This window comes from Arabidopsis lyrata (assembly GCF_000004255.2).
Source record: "Arabidopsis lyrata subsp. lyrata unplaced genomic scaffold ARALYscaffold_6, whole genome shotgun sequence".
Lineage (NCBI taxonomy): Eukaryota > Viridiplantae > Streptophyta > Magnoliopsida > Brassicales > Brassicaceae > Arabidopsis > Arabidopsis lyrata.
The window spans coordinates 7954769-7975485 of NW_003302550.1; the positions used below are offsets into that span (position 1 = coordinate 7954769).

General features: G+C 33.1%; 4 protein-coding genes across 5 annotated transcripts; all 4 read right to left on the reverse strand.

Annotated features, from left to right (window-relative positions):
* Positions 1-325: 325 nt before the first annotated feature.
* On the reverse strand, positions 326-2706 carry LOC110227662 (pentatricopeptide repeat-containing protein At5g19020, mitochondrial). Its single transcript, XM_021022730.1, has one exon. The coding sequence runs from the start codon at positions 2595-2597 to the stop codon at positions 537-539; it is 2061 nt and encodes a 686-aa protein (XP_020878389.1). The 5' UTR covers positions 2598-2706; the 3' UTR covers positions 326-536.
* Positions 2707-2761: 55 nt separating this feature from the next.
* Positions 2762-5147, reverse strand: LOC9309991 (uncharacterized protein At5g19025). Its single transcript, XM_021022731.1, has 2 exons — positions 4124-5147; positions 2762-3034 (listed from the first exon to the last, which is right to left on the reverse strand). The coding sequence occupies exons 1-2, from the start codon at positions 4855-4857 to the stop codon at positions 2989-2991; spliced, it is 780 nt and encodes a 259-aa protein (XP_020878390.1). The 5' UTR covers positions 4858-5147; the 3' UTR covers positions 2762-2988.
* Positions 5148-5430: 283 nt separating this feature from the next.
* Positions 5431-7306, reverse strand: LOC9309992 (polyadenylate-binding protein, cytoplasmic and nuclear). Its single transcript, XM_002873879.2, has 4 exons — positions 6992-7306; positions 6840-6908; positions 5901-6007; positions 5431-5663 (listed from the first exon to the last, which is right to left on the reverse strand). Exons 1-4 carry the CDS (start codon positions 7230-7232, stop codon positions 5577-5579), a joined length of 504 nt encoding a protein of 167 aa, XP_002873925.1. The 5' UTR covers positions 7233-7306; the 3' UTR covers positions 5431-5576.
* A 6386-nt stretch (positions 7307-13692) lies between these two features.
* Positions 13693-15845, reverse strand: LOC9309993 (adenylate isopentenyltransferase 5, chloroplastic). 2 transcript variants are annotated; one of them, XM_021020128.1, is made up of 2 exons: positions 15434-15845; positions 13693-15307 (listed from the first exon to the last, which is right to left on the reverse strand). In XM_021020128.1, exon 2 carries the CDS (start codon positions 15276-15278, stop codon positions 14289-14291), a length of 990 nt encoding a protein of 329 aa, XP_020875787.1. In that variant the 5' UTR covers positions 15279-15307; positions 15434-15845; the 3' UTR covers positions 13693-14288. The 2 variants fall into 2 exon arrangements, with proteins under 2 accessions (XP_020875787.1, XP_002873926.1); XM_002873880.2 differs by having other exon boundaries at positions 13693-15304; positions 15434-15844.
* Between the last annotated feature and the right edge of the window lie 4872 nt (positions 15846-20717).

Consider the following 20717-nt stretch of genomic DNA (forward strand, 5'->3'; position numbering starts at 1 on the left):
TAAACTCAACCTTGTTTTCATTTGTATTAACCCATCATCTAAGAATTAATCAGAAAAGTATTTTCTTTCAAAGTTTGTTTTTGAGTTTATGCATTAGAAATTAGTGTGGATTCACTAAAATCTTGTGTATGTGCGGATCAATTAGCTTGTGAATTCAAGTTGATTTGTTCGTAGTTTGATTGTGGATTCAATCAAGCGTGTTGAGTGTAGATCCATTCGACAAAACCTACATATTTCATCTCTACCATCATCCATCGAATCATTCAAGCCGTAAGCCAAGAGACCAAGAAACGTAAATCCTAGGTAGATTCCGAGGTTTGCATCATAATTAGAAAAATTCGGCGCTTTCGTTTGTGCAATAACTAGCGAGCTCAGCTTTGGTAGAAGTAGAACCCACATACAAAAACACGAGCTGACCAAAGTACAGACGCGTCAACCGATTAACCGTGTAATCCACGCGCTAATTATGTATTTAACTCGTTTCTACTAGGCCCTAACAATAAGCCCACTAAAGAGCCAACGAGACTCAAAACAATTCACACAACACCACTGAAGGCACGTGACCACTCAACATCTCTTGTTCGCATCACTTCTCTAACCAAAGCTACATCTTCCCATCTCCCTGCGTCTGCATAAACGTTCGATAGCATAACTTTGCATCCTCCGTGAGATGGATCAATCGCCGCCAGCTCAGCAGCCGCAAGCTCAGCAATCTCGACGTTCCCGTGAATCCGTGAAGCCGATAATAACATCCCCCAGATCATCACATCAGCCTTAACCGGCATGTTCTTGATCATTTCTTTTGCTTCCTCTAACTTCCCAGATTTTCCCAACAAATCAACCATGCATCCGTAATGCTTGATGTCTGGCTCGATCCCGTGATCGCTCTTCATGCTTTCGAAATACGTTTTACCTAGCTCCACTAGGCCTGCATGGCAGCAGGCGCTCAAGACACCGACAAAAGTGATGCTGTTTGGTTTTATTGGGAGAGATTGGAGATCCGAGTAGAGATCAAGTGCTAGTTTTGCGTGGCCATGTGTCGCTGACCCGCAAATGATGGCGTTCCACGGAGAGATTGTAGAAGAAAAAATGTTCTTTGTTTGGTGGAAAATGTTTAGAGCGGTTTCGATGCTTCCACATTTGGCGTACATGTTAATTATAGCAGCGATCAGATTGTCGTTAGGAGGAATCGAGCTACGGTTTAGATACTCATGCGCTCTTTTCCCTTCTTCCAACGATCCTAGAGAAGAAATTGCAGAGAAAACACTAACCATTGTGATTGCATCTGGTTTTACTTGGCTACTACTGATCATTTCGCGGAAGAGATGTAGAGCTAACTGAGGCGATAAACTCTGCGCGTAACCCGACATCATAGCGTTCCATGAAAAGATATCTTTATCACGAGTCTGATCAAATACTTCTCTTGCCTGCTCAACCATTCCATTCTTCACAAATCCTGCAATCAACGCGTTTCTCGATGCAATGTGGTCCTTAACGCTCACTTCAAACTGCTGAAGAGCGAGTTTCAGGTTATTTGAGACAGCGTAGAAATGTATGATCGTTGCTTGTAAGAAATCATAACAATCGAAACCCATTTTCACGATGGTACCATGAAGCTGCAAACCTTTGGAACTGCCTACTGATCGAGCTGAAGCAGAGAGAAGGTCCACCATCATAACTTCACTAGGCTTCATTCCACGGCGCAGCATCTCGGTGTAGTAAACAAGAGCTTCGTCAAGCTGATTCTTTCGGAGACACCCATCAATCATTGTACCCCACGAGACAATATCTTTCTCAGTAATCTGATCAAACAATTCCTTAGCTTGTTCGATAAGTCCAGCTTTTGAGTACCCATTTAACATCACGTTCCAAGTAACTAAATTTCTCTCAGGCATTTCATCAAACAACTTCCGAGCATCCTTCAAACATGAGCAGATACAGTACATAAGCAGCAAATTCGTCGAAGCAAAAACCCGATCATCAAGATTCAGCTTAATAGCCAAACTATGCAACATCTTACAATCCCAAATCCCACCCAAATGTGAGCAAGCAGATATAACAGTGGCTAACGTCACTTCATTTAGCATAATTCCCAGATTTCTCATCTCCCTAAAAAGCTCCATAGCTTCACTCCACTGATTGTTTTGAGCATAACCCTTTATCAAAGTAGTATACGAGACACAGCTTCTCTCAGGCATAACGTCGAACAACTTAAGCGCATCTCCAAGTCTACGAGATCTAGCATACCCATCAACCATAATATTGAACGAAGCAGAATCAAGCTTCGCGTGAGCCCGGAAAACAGATTCCGCATCGACCAAGAGACGGCATTTAGCGTACATGTTAAGAACACTATTACAGATGAATCCATTAGAATCATGACCTGATTTCAAGACACGGCCATGGATTTGTCTGCCACAAGTGACGTCATTACTGGACGCGCACGATCCAAGAGCGGAGACAAGAGCTCGTTCAATATTGGAACTCTCGCCGGAGAAATCGAAGTGGGTCAGACTCGGAAAGGAGAAATATCTCGCCTGCTGAGAAGAAAAGACCCGACAGCGACGAGAACAGAGAAAAATAATCGATTTGATCATAAGAGACCATGAGAGCAACAAAGCTAAAAGTTAAAGCTCGAGTTTTTATACTTCTCTCTCGTCCTCTAAAGCGCACAGAGCAATAATGTAAAGGTTCTTGTGGTTTGTTCAGAAAAAGACAATTATTTTATGTGAATTAATGACTCAAAATTACAACAAAAGGCATTCGAATTGGATTTTTCTTAGTATATAAGTTCCACAGAGGAGGTGTTTGAGAGTAATAAGACATTTGAGTTTCAGGGATTTACTCTATAGGAAATGGAGAAAATCAATAATTTTATATTTTCCTCCTAATCCTAAATGAATGTTATCCGAGAAGAAGAGGAAGAATCTCTGCAACTGCAACATTTCAACGTGATAATATGTAAGTATAGATTGGGAAGTTTCCGGATCAGCGATTGTCGACACATCCCTTTACAGCTAATTTTGCCGGCGATCTGCAGAGATATACGTGCAAACAAAGTAAGATACACAACAGAAGATTGTAAAATCAAATACTAATCACAGTGAATCAAAAATGGAATCCTGAAGCTTTATTATAATCAAGAACCATTGGCAGTTATGATGAATTTAGAAACCACCAAGAAAACAGGAAAGCAAAGCACCAGCAGATTTAAATAAAGGTATTAGTTACTTCAACTAAAAAATGGGCTGTTTCTCCTCTATGGTAGGTAATAAGCTAGACCGAAGCTATCCATATTGTCCTAGAGTGTGCAACTACTTTTCACCAGAAAAAAAAATAAGAAGAAGACAAGTTTATGGCAAATTATGAATAACTCATTCAAACGCAGCTTGCGTCATGTTAGAACAAAAGGTCATTGAGTCAGAAGAAACATTTCCCGCCTTCGTTGCAATTGATTCACCCATTACTTCATATTCTAAACATGATCCTCAAGTTTGAATCTTTTAGCATCTCACTATCCAGAGTTGAGCTATTACATAACTACTTATAAGTGAAATTGGGGATATTTCGAATCACAACTGGTATAGGATGCACATGTTCCATGATAATGGCTGCATGTGCGTTAACTCTCTCAACCAATATAACGTTATGGTGATAGAGGCTACCATACAAACATTACATCAAACAACTAGATTCCATGTTCAATTGTTTCTCTTTCATCTCTCAAAAACAAGATTCAATCTGCTAAAACAACCACAAAACTACTCATCTATCCATAACTTGACATTTCCGTTCATCATTACAACTGGAATAAGCCAACCTACCATGAGGAATAACAAAGCCGAATCACCATTATCGATGAGAAACTGAGTATCAAAGCCTAAAGACTTGTCTAACATCTATAGCCAGTGAGGATTACATAAACATATATGTTCACTACAAACTGGTCTCAAACTGATCAACGGCAATAAAAACGTAGCAGGAACAGGATTAACAGAACCTACAAATTCACTAGTCACCAAGTTCCAACTAAACCAATGTGGCCAAGATTCACAAACCAATGCAAAAACATGACTCTTGCAAGGGTTAGAACTACAACATTATGCGTTCGAAAGGAACTTACTTTTTATGACGCCGGCCTCTCTTAGGTCCCCAACCTTCAAGCTTAGCGATAGGGCAACCACATTTTGATCGGAAAATCAAAACAGCTCGACCATTAACCGGAGCCATCTTCCTCAGCTCAGCTCTCAAACACTCATAATCTGGATTACTCTCACTACCTCCTTTCCACGGTAACCGATCAATCTCTTTAACCGAACCCGATTTAACACATTCCTCTGTCTGTAACTGCAAATCAAACTCCATAGCTTTCTTCATTCCTTTACACTTACGGTTACGACATTTCCTCGACCTTGAACCACAACATAGGTCCAGAAACGCAATTGACGCCGCGAAGAAGACAGCGAATGCGAAGAAGAACGATGCCGGAGGTGGAATTATTCCTGAGGGATGATGATCTTCATCTTCGGTGTTGTGATCGGAGGAGAAGAAGAAGATTAGAGGAGGGAGGAGAGAGGAGATGGAGATGGTGATTGAAGGGAAATGAGAGGAGAGGAGCGATAAGGAGTGGATTAGGTAGGAGAAGTAAGAGGAGAGGAGGAATGTGCCGGAGAAGAGGACGAGGATTAGAATTAAGAGGTCGAGAGTCGCTGACGGTGAATGTTTGCAGAGATGGAGAGAAGAGGAGGAGCTTTGATTAGCGGTGGATCTAGAGAATGGGGGCATGCTGGTGGAATCTTCTTTTGCGGCGGTGGTGGTGGAGGCGGCGGAGGAGCAGACGAAGAAGAGATGGAGCATGTTAGGAGGAGGACGACGGTGGCCGGTTTCTTTTACATGTAAGTCTCTGTGTATGTATAGGTTTGGAAATAAAATTAATTTTTTGAAGAATTCTTTGTGAAATATATAAATACTTGAAAATAAGTCACGAGAGAAGTTAATTACTAATTAGCTAGAGAAACATTTTGGAAAACTTATTTCAAATTTTTTAATTTAAAAACTTACACAACACGAAACAGGAATAAAGTTGCCGACATGGACACTGCTCGACCGATAGAATGTATAGTACGATTTTTTTTACACAAGAATCTAGTACTCCCTCTGTTTCAAAATATATGATGTTTTACCTAAAAGCACAAAGTTTAAAAAACTAATTAATTATTTTAGTTTTTAGATATTTTACATTAAAACATAATTTAATAAATAGTTAAAAATAATTTGGCCAATGATATGCTTTACTGCAGAATCTAAATAGTCACAAATTATACAAATTTAATTTTTTGCATAGAAACTTGAACTGTTTTCCTAAACATCCTATATTGTTAAACAAAATAAAATGTCTAAAACATCATTTAATATGAAACAGAGGAAGTATTTCTTTCCGAAATTATATTATAAACAAAATTAAAAAGTTTTAAACTTAAAAACATTAACACATACTGTATATCTAATTTGATTTGCAAAACAATATAAGCTTGGATTAATTAGGAACAGAGGGAATAAATGTTAAGATCATTTATTTACAAAAGGAAACCGGAATGTGGTCTCCGGCGACGTGACAATCCAGGCTGACCAAATTTAACAAGAATGAACCTGCCATCAAAGAACTAAACCAAAAACCAGTATCAACAACAATTTCATGTTATTTGTTCAATAATTTAAAACCAATCTGAAATCAAGAACACAAGCTACTCGTCAGGCGAGTTTTGGTGGGCATCCTCGAGAGCTTTCGGGTTCTTACCGGGACCAAGCTACTAGGTTTGGTCAAAAGGATCTTGAAGACACACCAAAGTATGAAACCCACACCGCAGAGGATAAATTGAATTTCAAAGAAGCTTTTATACCTTTCCGTTCATGGCTTCGACAGCCAACTGTGCGTCCTCTTTTCTGTTGAACCAGACATATCCATATCCTAGAGACTGCCGAGTCCTTTCGTTTATGATGATTTTTACTGCCAAAAAAGTAGTGCTCCACAGTAAGAAAATAAGATTGTACTGGTTTCTGACTGACTGTGATTCGCAAATTCCTTAATCAAGCTAACCTATTGATACTCTTAATGCTGTTATAATTAAAAAAATTTGCTTAATATAATCGACCTAGTATGTTTTACAGTTATATGAAAGGAAAAGAAAAACGCTAAGAAACAACAAATAATATCTAGCCACTGATTCCACCATGAATACTATGAAACAAGGGAGCTCATGGGCGTTTTAGCCAAATGAATACATGAAGTTGTAGTAATCCACAATTCTCTCATTTTTTAAAGACGAGAATATAACAAATAAAAGCAGCCAAGTTTTCAGCAAATCAATGGCTTCTCTTAAGCTCATGAGGACTTGTTTATTCGTTTCAGAGCTTCCATTTGCTGCTTCTGCTCCTCACGACTTTGTGATATCAAAAGCACATATCTTCCATCCTCTTATCTTGGTTTTTGATTCGGACCACAACTCATGGTAACAAAAGCCTCACCAAAACAGTTCAGCTATTCGTATAGAACATCTCTGAGCTATAGTCCGAATAAGAATAGGAGCTTTTGATATCACTGAGTGGAAACAATGGAAGCACTGACACCATTGCTTATCACAGTGAAGACTCAAGAGGTTGAAGAGAAACCATTGATTCACATAACAAATTCTCTCCCTAAGCTTCATCCTCGTTGAGGATTTAACAGTCCAAGTTAAACAATGAGGTTCAAATTAGGCTATTGACTATATTCATGGTGCTGCTTGTATTTGAATCATCCTATTGGAAGAAGGCTGAGAGAGAGACACAGATAGACTCACCATTGGTAACTTGTCCAAACTCGGAGAAGACTTTCTTCAAACGCCCTTCACTCACTGAATCCGAAAACCCTAATAGTGGAAACGGATTCAATTTCGTAAAACCTAAGTAGAGGAACAGAATTTCAAAGAGGAAGGATCAAATCAAAACATACCCTTCACGAATACCGAAGAGATCGGAGTAGGAAGAGAAGATGCTTCTCTGGTTCCATCGTCTCCGGCGACGCAGCTAATGGTCCGGAGCGGAGGAGAACAGGATTTGCTTCGCGCCGTGTGAAATGACGACCTTCTGGGAATTTCCGTCGTCGGTAAATTAAGTGTTCTCAGATTTTGAGACGTTTCGAAGAATTGGTGTTTGAATAACGGAATTTGGAAAGTCGATGAAGACAGTGCCATCTCTGTCGTCGGCGACAAAACCTTAGAAGTAACGACGACCTTCTTCTGATGATATCTGTTTATACTTTTATTTTCGGCTCATTAACATACCAATAGGCTTATCTGACAATTTGGGCCTAATATTTTGGCCCATAAGAAGCAAGCTTTTGTTATACAGTTTTGGTTTTCAAGAAATGGAGATAGTCGAAAAATGAACGGTCTAGTGAGTGAGGTCTATGCCCGGTAGATAAATGGTGATTAGTATGAGTGAGTAGAAGATTTGTACCGACTTTGTAACAAAGTTTGGAACTACCGGATCTAGTCATACATGAAAGCAAATCCAAAGCAAGATAGATTTGTGTTCAAATGAGGTTAATAAACTAGAAATCTAAAACTGAAAATAAGATAGTTCATTGAGTTTTATTGGACAAGAAATGTAAAAGAAGAAATGATATTTAGATTGTCACCAAGAACACAATGACTATAGATTTGATTTCATAAAAGGGGAAAGAGGAGAGCCATCAACTTTTTAGGTTAACAACTTTGATATCCATTATAAAAAGATATATGAATTTATGTGCTTAAATCTAATCCCATGAACTAATGTGTTTTTCATAAGACTAATCTTTGGGTTTTACATGGATCCTCTAATAATCCAAGCGTTAAGCGAAAGTAAATCTTGGATAGAAACTAAGATTTCTTCCTCGCATGTTACGACGGAGGACGTCATATCTAGACATAAATAGTTTAGTAATATTAATCTAATAATGTTCATTAGGTTTTTTCATGTATATATTATGTATATGTTCAGTTTAAATTTGACAAGATATTAAGTAGTATATACTATATAACAATTCTTTGATATTTTAAAATCACTTAATTATCTTTGTTGAATTAGATATTACATGATGAAGTATTTTCTTTATTATTTTCCCGTTAGTAATATCAAACTAATCCACTTGACATCTATATATATAATGGGAGAATTGTCTCTCCATATAAGGTGTCCACATCAGCATCCATGTCATCACATTTTATTATTTTTGTGGGCTCCACATATGTTATTTATTAAAACAAAAACTAAAACTAAATTAATTCACACATTTCAATTATTACTTTTCATTAAAAATCAATAATTTACAAAAAATAAATTAAATATGAAAAAACGAAAAAATAAATATACAACAGAAAATATAAAACTTTTGAATTGAGATTAGAGAAATATAAAGTTAGATAATCATATCTGAACATATAATGAGTAAATATTTTTAAATGGTTAGAGTTAGGAAAAAGAAACTTATGATATATTTTAATGTAACAAGGTCTGGGCAAATTAACTGAACCGAATGTAAAGAAGCGGAAACGGAGTAAAAAGAACCAAACCGAACCAAAAATTTGAAAATATCCGAATGGATACTAAATTTTTGAAAAGATTGAGTACATATTATTATTTATAATTATAATATAATAAAAATAGTTACATTAATAAATCTTTCTATATTATCACTGTTTTATAAATTAAAAACTGGTGGGTTTTATTTTAATCAAATGAATACCTAAAAAAGAAAAATTAAATATTAATCAGTGTTTATGAAATATTAATAAGAAACTGTGTAATAATAATATTTTCGAATGTTATTTAGAAATTAGAATAGTAATGGTATATTGAAGAGTTTTTAATTAGAAGTAAAAATTAAGGATTAAAAATGTATTTTAAAATTAGAGTAATTTATATGAGATCGTAAGTTAGTATCATAATTTACGTGTATTATTTAAAGAAGCGGAAACGGAGCAAAAAAATCCAAACCGAACCAAAAATTTGAAAATATCCGAATGGATACTAAATCCTATAACCGTAAGAACCGGAACCGAATCGGTACCGATCCGAAATATTTCGGGTACCCGAAATATAATTATATATCTAAAAATATTAGTTTTTTATAGACTGAATAATCAAAAATATCTCAAAACTATATAAAAATACTAGAAAATAACCGAAAAGTATCCAAAATATTCAAAAATAACAGAAATATCCAAAAATATCCAAAGCAAAATACCCGAATGGATACTAAATTTTAAAACTGAAAGAACCGGAACCGAACCGAAACCGAACCAAAATTTCAAAATACCCGAATAGATACTAAACTCTAGAACCAAAATAACTAGAACCGAATGGAACCGAACTAAAACCTATTGGATAACAAACGTCCAGAACTTTAAAACAATCACTTTTAAGAGTTATAATTATTTAGTTGAATTAAAAAAATAAGAGTTAAAAAATACCAAATCTAAAGGTCCTAACTAAAAAAAGTACTTCATTTTTTAAAAACACATTTAGAATTTGAGAATATATTTGTTAAGTTTAAAGTATTAATTCATGATACCAATTAAAAAATAAGAAGGAATGAATACATATTATCATTTATAATTATAATATAATATAAATAGTTAAGTAATAAATTTGTCTATATTATTAATGTTTTTCAATTAAAAAGTGAACATTTTCTATATAAAAAATGAATACCTAAGAAAGAAAAACTAATTATTAATCAGTGTTTAGAAATTAACATAGATTGAAAAAAATGATGCTGATTTGAAACAAAACAAAAAACTATCCTAAACATCACAAATAAAAATAAAATAATCTACTCAAATAATAAAACTTTCTAATAATAATATTTGAGAATGCTATTTGAAAATTCGAAATAACAATGATTTTGTTATAAAAATGAACGTATTTAAAAACTAGAATAATTTTTATGATTTCTTAATTTACATATTTTAGAAAAGAGAATTTTGTATTTTTCAAACAGTCAAGATAAAGTGAAAAAATTTGATATTAAAATCCGATGTTTGTGAATATATAAGAATGAGTTTTTATATGTAATATTTTTTTTATAAAACAATTTTACATGCACTAAAACATGGCTAAAGAAACTTTGTGACAAAATATTTTCTCAGATTTTTTGATGGTTACTTTAGTAAAAAGATCATGCAACGTTTAAAATAGAATTGAGTATTCAAAGATATGAAGGAAAAAAGATATACAATCTATCTTGAGAACTAATTCACAATTGAGTATATTCTATGTGAGTCAATATAAGGTGAAAAAGAGTCAATGTCGGGAGACGATGAGTATATCATAGAATATAACGAGAAAAATTGTAGTGAAAAGTGAGAGAATGTTTTTACTACTTTGGAAAGATAATGTACATGAATAAAGTAAAATTGAAAAAAAAAAAGTAAAAAAGAAATTAAAATTTAATTGATTAGATTTATATTCAAAGATTCACTTTGATAAAAAAAATTAAAACTAAAATCCCGCGCAACGAGCAGGTACATAATCTAGTATGTATAACCACATCTTGATACACTTTTTGTGATGAGTTTTGTGATGCGTTAGAAACATGTGAATTTAGAGACAATTTTGTGTTAAAAACCAAAATAAAGATTTTTTTTTTATGATTTTGAAAAAGAATTTAGTGATTATTGTACAAATATAATTCTTAAATAGTGACGTTTGGGACGAAACTACTATTACATGTTGTGGTTTCGGGTTTAGAGGATTACGAATTTTGGTTCAGAACCTTCTGATATTCAAAAAAAAATATATATATATTTATATGTAAATATCGCAAACGCATCTCATCAATATTTCTTTAGTCTTCTCAGCCAAAAAAAAGTAAAATCTTGTAGTGGTCGAAAATCAAGATTCGTACTTACTATAAAAGCTGCCCCCATTCGCAATGTTTTTTTCAAAATTAGACGATAACTGCGTACTTCCACCAATAGCATATGAGAATAAAGATAATTAGCAACTTGTCTTATAGACATAATTAATCATTGCCCATAACTTTACTTTAAATTTCAAAGATGATGAGACTTAACTGACTAATGCATGCACCTTTCCAAATAACAGTTTTTCGTGAGTTATATTCTTACATAAATAATTCATATAAGAATAACTCACGAAAATTAGAAAAAGTATATGTCTTTAATGACTGATTTGAAAGTACATATAAGTGGAACATACTTTACTTAGCTTAAATAAAACTGAGTTAGTCAAATCACACGTTAATATTCGCTTAAGAAAATGAAAATAATTCAAGAATGCCAATTGATATCGAGTTGTTTTTCTTTGACGACACGTTTATACAAAGCTGTAAGATAAATAAACTAATACTAATTGAAATGTTGGAAAAATATATTATTGTTATGAAAAACAGCTTGTGACTCGAATACATCTAACGTGACAATGCCTAATAATTGAGGCATTCAAAACTCTAAAGCAACTTGCCTAATGGGAATAGTTTTTGACATCCATCCCACATTTTGGTCCAATTATTACAAATTTACAATATTTATACCTCAACAAAAATGCATTTTAGTTATGATAAAAAAGACAACAAAAAAATATTTATCTAATGGTAGCTAAGCTTAGGGCTTGATTGGTTATCCCGCTAGCACCCTCCTAGCGGTTGCTAGCGGTCGGTTGCGGTTGTTAGCGGTTGGTACCAATCATAGAAACCGCTCTGTCATGCTTCGAACCGCTCGAAATCGCTGAATTTCAAAAGCTCCTTCCCGCAAGCGTTTGCGGTTGCGGGCGGTAGCGGTTGGATTAAAAAAAAAAAATTAAACATTTACTTATAATTATTATAATAATATATATTAATTCTATATATATCTTTCATCTTTGTATCACTTTGTATCACGTTCTCATCAGAAACCCTAATAATATTCTGAAACTCTATTCTCTCAATGTTTTCCATCCAAACTGATGAAAATTAATAACCAAATGTAAGTATCATATATCCTTTTATTCATTTATCACCTCATATGTAACTTTTTGAATATTTTTCATGGCATCGTTTTTTTTATTTTCATTACGTACTGCTTAGCTTTTTGATTGAATATATGTTTCGATTTGTTTTCTCGAATGGAAACTCACTTGCTTTTTGATTGAATTCAACGTTATTTACAGTTTTTCCCATTACTTGATGCAATTTTTGATGTTAAACCACATGCATAAAGTACTATCTTGTTACAAAATTTCTTTATTTTTGAATAATTATTTAGTACTTTATTTATGGTTTTAATTATTAAGCATGTTCAATTTTTCTAATATTATCATCATAATATATTGGTGTTTTTATTTCTTTTTTTTTGAAATATTTTTTATTTATTTTGGTCATTTTTTTATTAACTGCTATCGCACCCGCTGGTTTACCAGTCATAAAACTCCCGCAAACGCACTAATTTTCAAACGCTAAACCAGTCGTTCAAAACGCTTGATAACGCTTAAAGCCGCAACCGCCCGGTTCCGCAAACTCCCGCAACCGCAACCGCAACCGCTGCGTTTAAACCAGTCAGGCCCTTAATATACTAAAGCCTAACGCATGTTGGTAGACGATATTGATCGTTAGCAAAACCAACATAGTAACATGTTACATATTCTAGTATATTTACCCTCAAATTCAATGCATGCAACTGGTAACCATATCCTAGTTACCAAAATTCAGCTACTTTTTCTTTTCGTAATTCTTAAAACGGAGTATGAAATTAACAAAAAAAAAACGGAGTAAGGGATAAATAAACTACATGTTCCTTTGGATTTGGGTGTAGTAAACTAGTAATCCCCCAAGAAAAATTGTTGTTGCTTAGGTTTAACTTATTGTAAATCCTAAACTCTCATTTTCTCATTTTAATGATAAATTTATATTTTTACCAAAAAAATATATACACATATTTGTAATAGTGCAAAATAGTGATTTTGTAAGACAGAAACGGAGACAATTTTGGTCAATAGTTTATTTTTTAGTCAATAAAATTTAAGTTTTGATCCGACAACGCTGAAAACAATTGTCACTGTTTTCTGCATTTTCACGTAACAATCAACAAACAAGACAATTTACAGGAGTTGACGACATTGAGCTATATAATTCAAGACAAGTATTTAACAAAATTTTATTTTCAACTATATTTTATACATACATTCCTTCAACTTACTCCAGCCAACTAATCCACTGAAATAAATATATGAAACACATAAACTACATGAAACTCCTTTTTAATCTAACAGCAACACACTCCAACAATCTTAATTTACGAATCTTTTGAAAATAATAACAAAGGAATCATATGGTAAATTTAGAATAGTGGAGATTTTTCTTTGACGTATAAGTCTTGGATCGAGTATGCCAACAATATAAACGGCAAATCTTTATAAAAATCTGAGTTATTAGTAAATGATAAAAAGATTAGTTTGGTTTCGACTTTAGAATTTTCTGATTAACAAATTAAAAAAGTCTATAAATCGAACGAATAAATTTAGAATTTAAAGCCATGCCAATTTTTCGAAAAAGGCATGTATTCATATTTTGGGTGTGTGGCGGTGGGTAGTGGGCATCAACTCACACAAGAATCTCTCTTCGAATATATAATTTTCCTCACGGATATATAATTTTCATATCGGAAGCGTTAATTAAATCGTAAGTGAAAATCCATTCTTCTTTTTTTATATAATTACACATAAGCTTATGGGCAAAGACGATTATAAACAATAATATTAAGTATTAACAATAATCACTTCACAGCCGTTTGATTGGATAATTTAACCACATCACGTCACCCAAACACGTATCGGACGGCAATCCGCCGTCAAAAGTTGGAATTGGATCCTTATTCCTTTTTATTTGGCAAAACCGCGTTGACCAACGACTTCTTTTGTCTTAAACCTGACTAATCCACCGTATAAACCGTACACTATTCCGCATCACACCCTAGCCCCTAATGTACTATACCCGGAAAAAAAATTATAAGGGAATCATTTGTCTGTGTCCGCCCCGCGCGTGCACTTCACTTCCCTCAAAACTGATCTTTTTTCCGTTTAACCGTAACACACTTTTTTTTAGTAACATAAAACAGAATAAAAAGGTCATCAGCTTCTCCGAGACAGCGACCCATCTCGCCACGTGGCATTATCATGGCTATATCCTCTTTCCGACCAATCTCGCCACGTGGCATTATTATCGTTTTCTTTCTTAAACTTCCCTTTTGGTCGATTGATTTGTTATTACCTCACCGGGAAATCGCCGCCACGGCGGCTGGAAGAGGTGGAACGGCGGAGATCTCCGGTAGGAGAATATTGGCGCCGTCCAAATGGTGGTCATCGTTGTAATTAAGGAACCTTTCGACGGCGAGTGCGCTCGGATGAGCCACTGAGTTATCCCAAGCCTCATCAGCTTCTTCTCCTCGTCGGAGAAAAACCTCCGTCGCGTCGACACGGTGCATGTTCCATTTCCACTGCTTGTAAAGTCTTTGAATCTTCTGCAATTGTCGACACGCAAGCAAACAAGTGTTCTCTTTAATTTTCTCTATCGCCGTTTCAAGAAGTCTCTCCGTCGTCTCCGCCGGATTATTCCGTAACTCCGCCCGGAGAAATTCGTCAAGCTCTGGAACTCCGATGGCACGCCGGATACCGGCTGAGTAATCCGACGAAGACGAATCGAAGATGCGGCGAACCTCGCCGACGAGACCCATCTCAACCATCTTATCGACTCGCTCCGAGACAAAAGAGTGTAAAACCGGTCTTGAGACGTCGACCCACAAGAAGCAACAATTATACCTTAACCGGAAGTCAACGCAATCGTTGACCAGAGCCTCGATGTAAGAATTGGAACCACCAGCTATGATCGGGACACGGCCCCTCTGGACGATTGACTCAACGGCTCTGATTGCTTCCCGCTGGAAATCCTCCGCCGTGAAATCTTCGTAAGTGTCGTGGACGGTGCCGAGGAGGTGGTGAGGGATACCAAGGCTTTCCTCAGGAGTGACTTTGTTTGTCACGATGTCTAGACCCTTATAGACTTGAATCTTGTCGGAGTTTACGATCTCCGCCGGGAAACGAGTGGCTAGGTCAATGGCTAGACGAGATTTGCCGGTTCCGGTGGCGCCCATAACGAAAACAACCTTGTCTTTTCGCCGGAAAAACGGAACATCGACCATGTTTCCTTGGAAGTTCAACAAGGGTTGAATCACTTGCCTTAGAGCCGTCATGCATGGCTTCATTCTTATAAAAATTCCTTCAACTTCACCTGCTGGATTAATTGTATAATTAATATTTTAAGACAGATCTAATTAGAGGCATAAATAACAAAGCATAATAACATGCAATAGATTCTTTTGAGGTCAAAGTAGAGACACCGTTCCCGGATATTACTAACCTTGAAGTGGCTTGTTCCCCGGAGCACTGTCTCTTCCCTGTCAATCGTTATAAATTTCTTCTATAAAAAACAACAATAATCTTCTTTCTTTCCTGGTTAATTAGGAAATCTTGAAGAAAAATGTGAGGAGAAGGCAAGTTAAAGATTCTAGCTCAGGTGTGATTGTTACATATATAGAGATACTGAAACTATCTTGCTAGCTCTCAACGAGCATATGTTAAGGAAAGATCGGGACTTCGAATTTATAGTGGCTGGAGGAATGTTAACAGTGACATGTTATTCATTTTGTTTATATTTTACGGACACTTGCTCTCCATAACACGTGTCTCAATATGATACATACATATGAGGATTAATTTGAATGGGTACCACCACATCCTCCGCTACGAATCATTTAACTGTGATTGTTTCTTTCACCAGTTGGTATAATGAAAGAAATAGTAGGCATACAGTAGGAAGAACATATTCAGAAAAAAACAAAAGCCCGTAATATCAGGAGGTTCCGAGCTGAAACCCGTAATAACTATCTATCATCAAAAAAGGTTGGTGAATGTAAAATTCTTTATCATAATTTTTTTGTTAGATGGATAAGATTGTCCATTCTGTAATTATCAGTGTTAACCACTCGTATTAGTTCCAAATACTGCAAAAAGCTAAATATTTCTGGCGTAAATGAAAATATCATGGAATTATAGACAGAAAACATGATATGAATTTGTTTTTATCGATTTTTTTTTTTATCGTGTAAACAACTAGGAAGAAGTTTTGATAAAAAGAGAAAAGAAAAGGCAAGTAACTAAGATGGCTAATCTATCCCCTATATATTAATAGAGAAACATTTTTTCAAAAAAACCTTACAATCATGTGTTATTAACAAAATTGTCACGTTGATGTGTCGCTCTTACAATGATTTGGTTTCTATTTAGATAATTACCCAAGATTTATTAGACTATTTACAAAATTTGTCATTAGTCTCATACATCCATATATCCCATTAATAATTAAAAACATACACTTTTTGTTTATCTTATATTACTATATTTTTATATTTATATTTTTCTTTATATACATTTATATAAATTTTATTTAGCGGATGGGTAAACAATATTTTTATTTATATTTATATTTATGTTTATATTTAAATAATAAAATATATACATTTGGATCAAGAATCTCGAATTCAAAACTACAAAATCTTTACATCTTTCATAAATTTTTTACTTAAATAAATAAGATAATCTCCTTTCTATATATGTTACGAATACTTAAAATCCTATTTTTGGAGGAGTTCTAACTTTTCGAAGATAAACATTATAACCACATTTGTATATAAACCAAAATCTGGCCACATTATAATCATTTCGTAAATAATCGATTCATAATCTAAGAATCTTAGATTTGGAACACTACAAAATCTTAGCTTGGAAACTATCAAATCATCTTTGCTAAATTTTGGATTTCTTATACTTATTAAAAAAAAAAAATTTCTTTTTATACTACAAAATCTCGAAATCTTTAAAACATACGGAAAGACATATTGCCATAAATAGTAACATTTCGTCAATATTTTTTTATCACGTTGAAGCTTTATTCAAGGTTCAAATATTTCATGGGTAAAACATATTCTTATATGAAATAGTCCCAAATTTGAATAAAAAAAAAAAAAAAAATTGTAACATGTTTCGTTTTACACAAACGAATCTTGGATCCCAGATAATAATTTTAATCATAATAATTTTACTTGAATCACTTCATCCCGCACATCGTACGGGTTGTTATCTAGTTACTTATTAAATCAGAATGCAAGTTTTTTTTAACTTTTGTTTTCTTAAGCTTTTCTAAATAATAATAAAAAATTTAAGTAGAATAAGAAATAATCAGATTTAGCAGAACACATATAATAGTACATTAGTACTTATCTCACACACGTATGTCTATAATTTCACTGTTTTTTCCAAAGCGAAAAGCTTCTTGCGGCACCTCTAAAGCTCTGGTCCTCTATCAAATCTACTGTTATAGTAGATTCATTCATTACCATATGGAGATTCATAATTTTTCATCTCAAAACTAATTGATGATTGTATAAAATTTATATTATTATTTGTATTTTTTTTTCTGGATTTATGTAATTATATTTCTTTATATAACATTATGTTCTTTTGATAAAATGATATGGTTAAATTATCAATGATATAACTGCATTATCCATATTTTGTGAAGTCGAACACATATAAGAAAATCTTAAATACCCTCGCATGTTTGATCGGATTCGGACCTTATCATTAAACACATAGAAAATTTCAATTTGAAAGAAGAAAAAAAAAACACCAATTCAATATTAACATATAGAAAACTGATTTCAAAGTTAGTGGAATCAATTAAAATTAAATTGGTGTTGCGATTTCTGACTCGAATAAATTAAGGTCTCGAAGCTTTTCTATAATTTTGGCTTTCGGTTTATAGCTCTTTGCTATTTGGCTTTTTCCCAAACATCCATTTTTTTTGTTAATTGCCACTAACTATTCTTAATTGAAAATGGGACTTTCAAAACATACATTGTAAGGGTGTCTACTGTTTAGGAAAGCAAAACATGTAAAACACTAAAACTTGTGATGGATAAACATGCATCAATAGCCTTTCAAATCTAATTAGCTTTAAAAACAAAATATTCTATTCTATTCGATTGGATTGAAATTTGTTGATATAAAGTAACGAACTTTTTTTGTTGTAATTTTTATATACTGATAAACTATAATCGTAATTGAAACAGCGTAGAATCATAAAAACTAATTTTTCATATGAGTACACATCTTAAAACAGCCTGTAATTATTAAAAATTTATGGTTTAAAAGTAGATATATGTGTTTTGTTAGGAAACTAAATGCGACCGTTTGCAAAAATGAATCGAATAGTACAAGATTTTTTTTTGCAATTCAGTTCATATATTTGCTAAACTAAGAAAACAAAAATAAAACCAAAGCAAAATTGTATTGGATATCTAGAAAAGATCACTACCACTCAAAACCTAAAATAATCTTATACGTTTCTGATAAGAGAGATAAATCATATAAAACTCTTCACTTGCTTGTACGAGAGTTCTTATCATTATAGGAAACATAGATTATATGATGAGTTTAAAGTTAGTGGGTTGGACTAAATTTATACGGTATTGATTAGACGTTTAGTGAATGGAAAATTAAGATATCACATTGGGTTAACCTCTAACGATAAAATTGATGATGTATAATGTCGTTAAGTTTTCAGAAATAATGTTTATCGAATTCAAATTTTTTATAATTACATGCACGCTTGTATTAGAAGACAAATATATATCATAAGAAAGAAAAAAAAAAGATTTCCATTTTCTATGGCTTCAAAGACCAAACCAAAAGCCTCTCTAAGGTCAGACTTTGAGATTTGATAGGCCATTGACCACGTCGAGTTTTTTTTTTTTGTTCCTTCCGAAGAATGCCCTCACGTGGGTCACCAGTAAAGAAAATATAGAAAAAAAAAAAGAAAACAAAAAAAGAAAAACATTGATGGTTACTTCGCTATCGGTCACCATTGTGAAACGCTTATGCTAATGTATAAACAGAATCGTTTGGTGTGCAAATATTACAGTGAAAATATTGAGTAATGTATCACACATCACAAATGGAGAGTAGTACAAAAGATGAAAAGATTAAACGAAGTTTTTTTGTTCTTTTTCAAACTTGCTAAAAAGAATGTAATTAACAAAAAAAAAAAAAAAAAAAAATCATTACAAGATCATTAACTGTGGAAGCCCCCTTGGCTCATTGGTTGACCAAAGATTGATTAATGCTTCTACACCAAGAGGTTTGGGGTTCGAGTCCCAGGTATTGCGATTTATTAACAAATTTGCAGATTAATGGAGGCAAGTGTGCAAGAGATCTCCAGCGATGTACAATTATAGCCGTTCGCCAGGATTCTACGCAGGGAAGGAAGTGTGGCCAGGTCGTGGATCATTGAAGGTATTCATCAAAATTACGAAGAAAGAAGTGTAGTATGTCGTGAATCTAGTAAGGGTCGGAAAGAATTGTCATTTGTAGAATCGTTTATATAACAGTTCTCATAATTTGCAATTAATAACTAGGATTTAACCCGTGGTACACCACAGGGCAAATGTTTTATTCATATATATAATAAATATTAAATTTTATGGTTTTTAATTTAGTATTAAAGTTATATAATTTTATATTAATGTTGTAACTAAAAAAAAATTAGTGATGATAAAATAATAAAGTATAGATATAACCCATGTTATATTAATCGAAACCCGTCCCGCTATATAACTCGTATCATGATATTTTAATTAATAATGTTTTATAAATTTAAAATATATCAATAATAATATTTCAAAAATAATAATTGTTTTTTGACTTTAATGTGATGACATTCTTTGTAAATTCTTACTTTACTAACACAAAAGTACTTTAAAAAAGGTACTTCAAATTTTTTAGTATATATAAATTTATTGTTTTGGGTAAAAAATATTATAAATAAATATTTAGTTTAATCATAACTTGGGATTGATATACTTGTGTTTTTGACTAACTGTTTTTTCTTTTAATATAGCCTATATTTGGGCAATTTTGTTAACATTATTTGAATTAGTAATATCAACGTAATACATATACAATTTATTCTTACCAGAAAAAGAACAAAATTTAATAAAAATTAGAAAAGAAAGTTTTAGGGAGTGATAATTATTTTGTACAATTGCAAATTGGAAAAAAGTATATAGAAAAACAAAATTAGAACGCCGGAATAAAAAAATCAGAAAAGAAAGTTTTAGGGAGTGATAATTATTTTGTACAATTGCAAATTAGAAAAAAGTATATAGAAAAACAAAATTAGAACGCCGGAATTAAAAAATCAGAAAAGAAAGTTTTAGGGAGTGTTTTTTTTTTTTTTTAATTGTGATGGATGGCTTCTACATATGAACTACTATAAGAGGAAGATCATACTCTCCAAAAAGTGATTCAAAATAAAATAAAATCAATTTCGATCTTCTCAAGAAGAGTGATATTGTATTGAACAAACATGATTGATTGGCAAGAAACATAATCAAACATATGAAAAAATAAAAAATAAAACATAAAACTAAAACAATTTTTTTTTTTAATGAAGAATTAGGAAAAATTTAAATGATTTTTGTAATTTTTTTCTTTTAGTTTCCTAAATTTTAGTAACAAAATCGATTAATATTTAGATTTGAGAAAATTTTTGTTAAAACATTAAATGCCAATGGCATTGTATTGTA

Bases quoted from the DNA above. Each gene is read 5' to 3' on its own strand.
- LOC110227662 (XM_021022730.1), bottom strand. From the start codon at position 2,597: ATGATCAAATCGATTATTTTTCTCTGTTCTCGTCGCTGTCGGGTCTTT.
- LOC9309991 (XM_021022731.1), bottom strand. From the start codon at position 4,857: ATGCTCCATCTCTTCTTCGTCTGCTCCTCCGCCGCCTCCACCACCACC. The intron at 3,035-4,123 runs GTAAGTTCCTTT...ATATCTCTGCAG, and splicing joins AGAGGCCGGCGTCATAAAAA to ATCGCCGGCAAAATTAGCTG.
- LOC9309992 (XM_002873879.2), bottom strand. From the start codon at position 7,232: ATGGCACTGTCTTCATCGACTTTCCAAATTCCGTTATTCAAACACCAA. The intron at 6,008-6,839 runs GTGAGTCTATCT...CTTTTTTGGCAG, and splicing joins GTTTGGACAAGTTACCAATG to TAAAAATCATCATAAACGAA. The intron at 5,664-5,900 runs GTATAAAAGCTT...TTTTTGGTTTAG, and splicing joins TCGAAGCCATGAACGGAAAG to TTCTTTGATGGCAGGTTCAT.
- LOC9309993 (XM_021020128.1), bottom strand. From the start codon at position 15,278: ATGAAGCCATGCATGACGGCTCTAAGGCAAGTGATTCAACCCTTGTTG.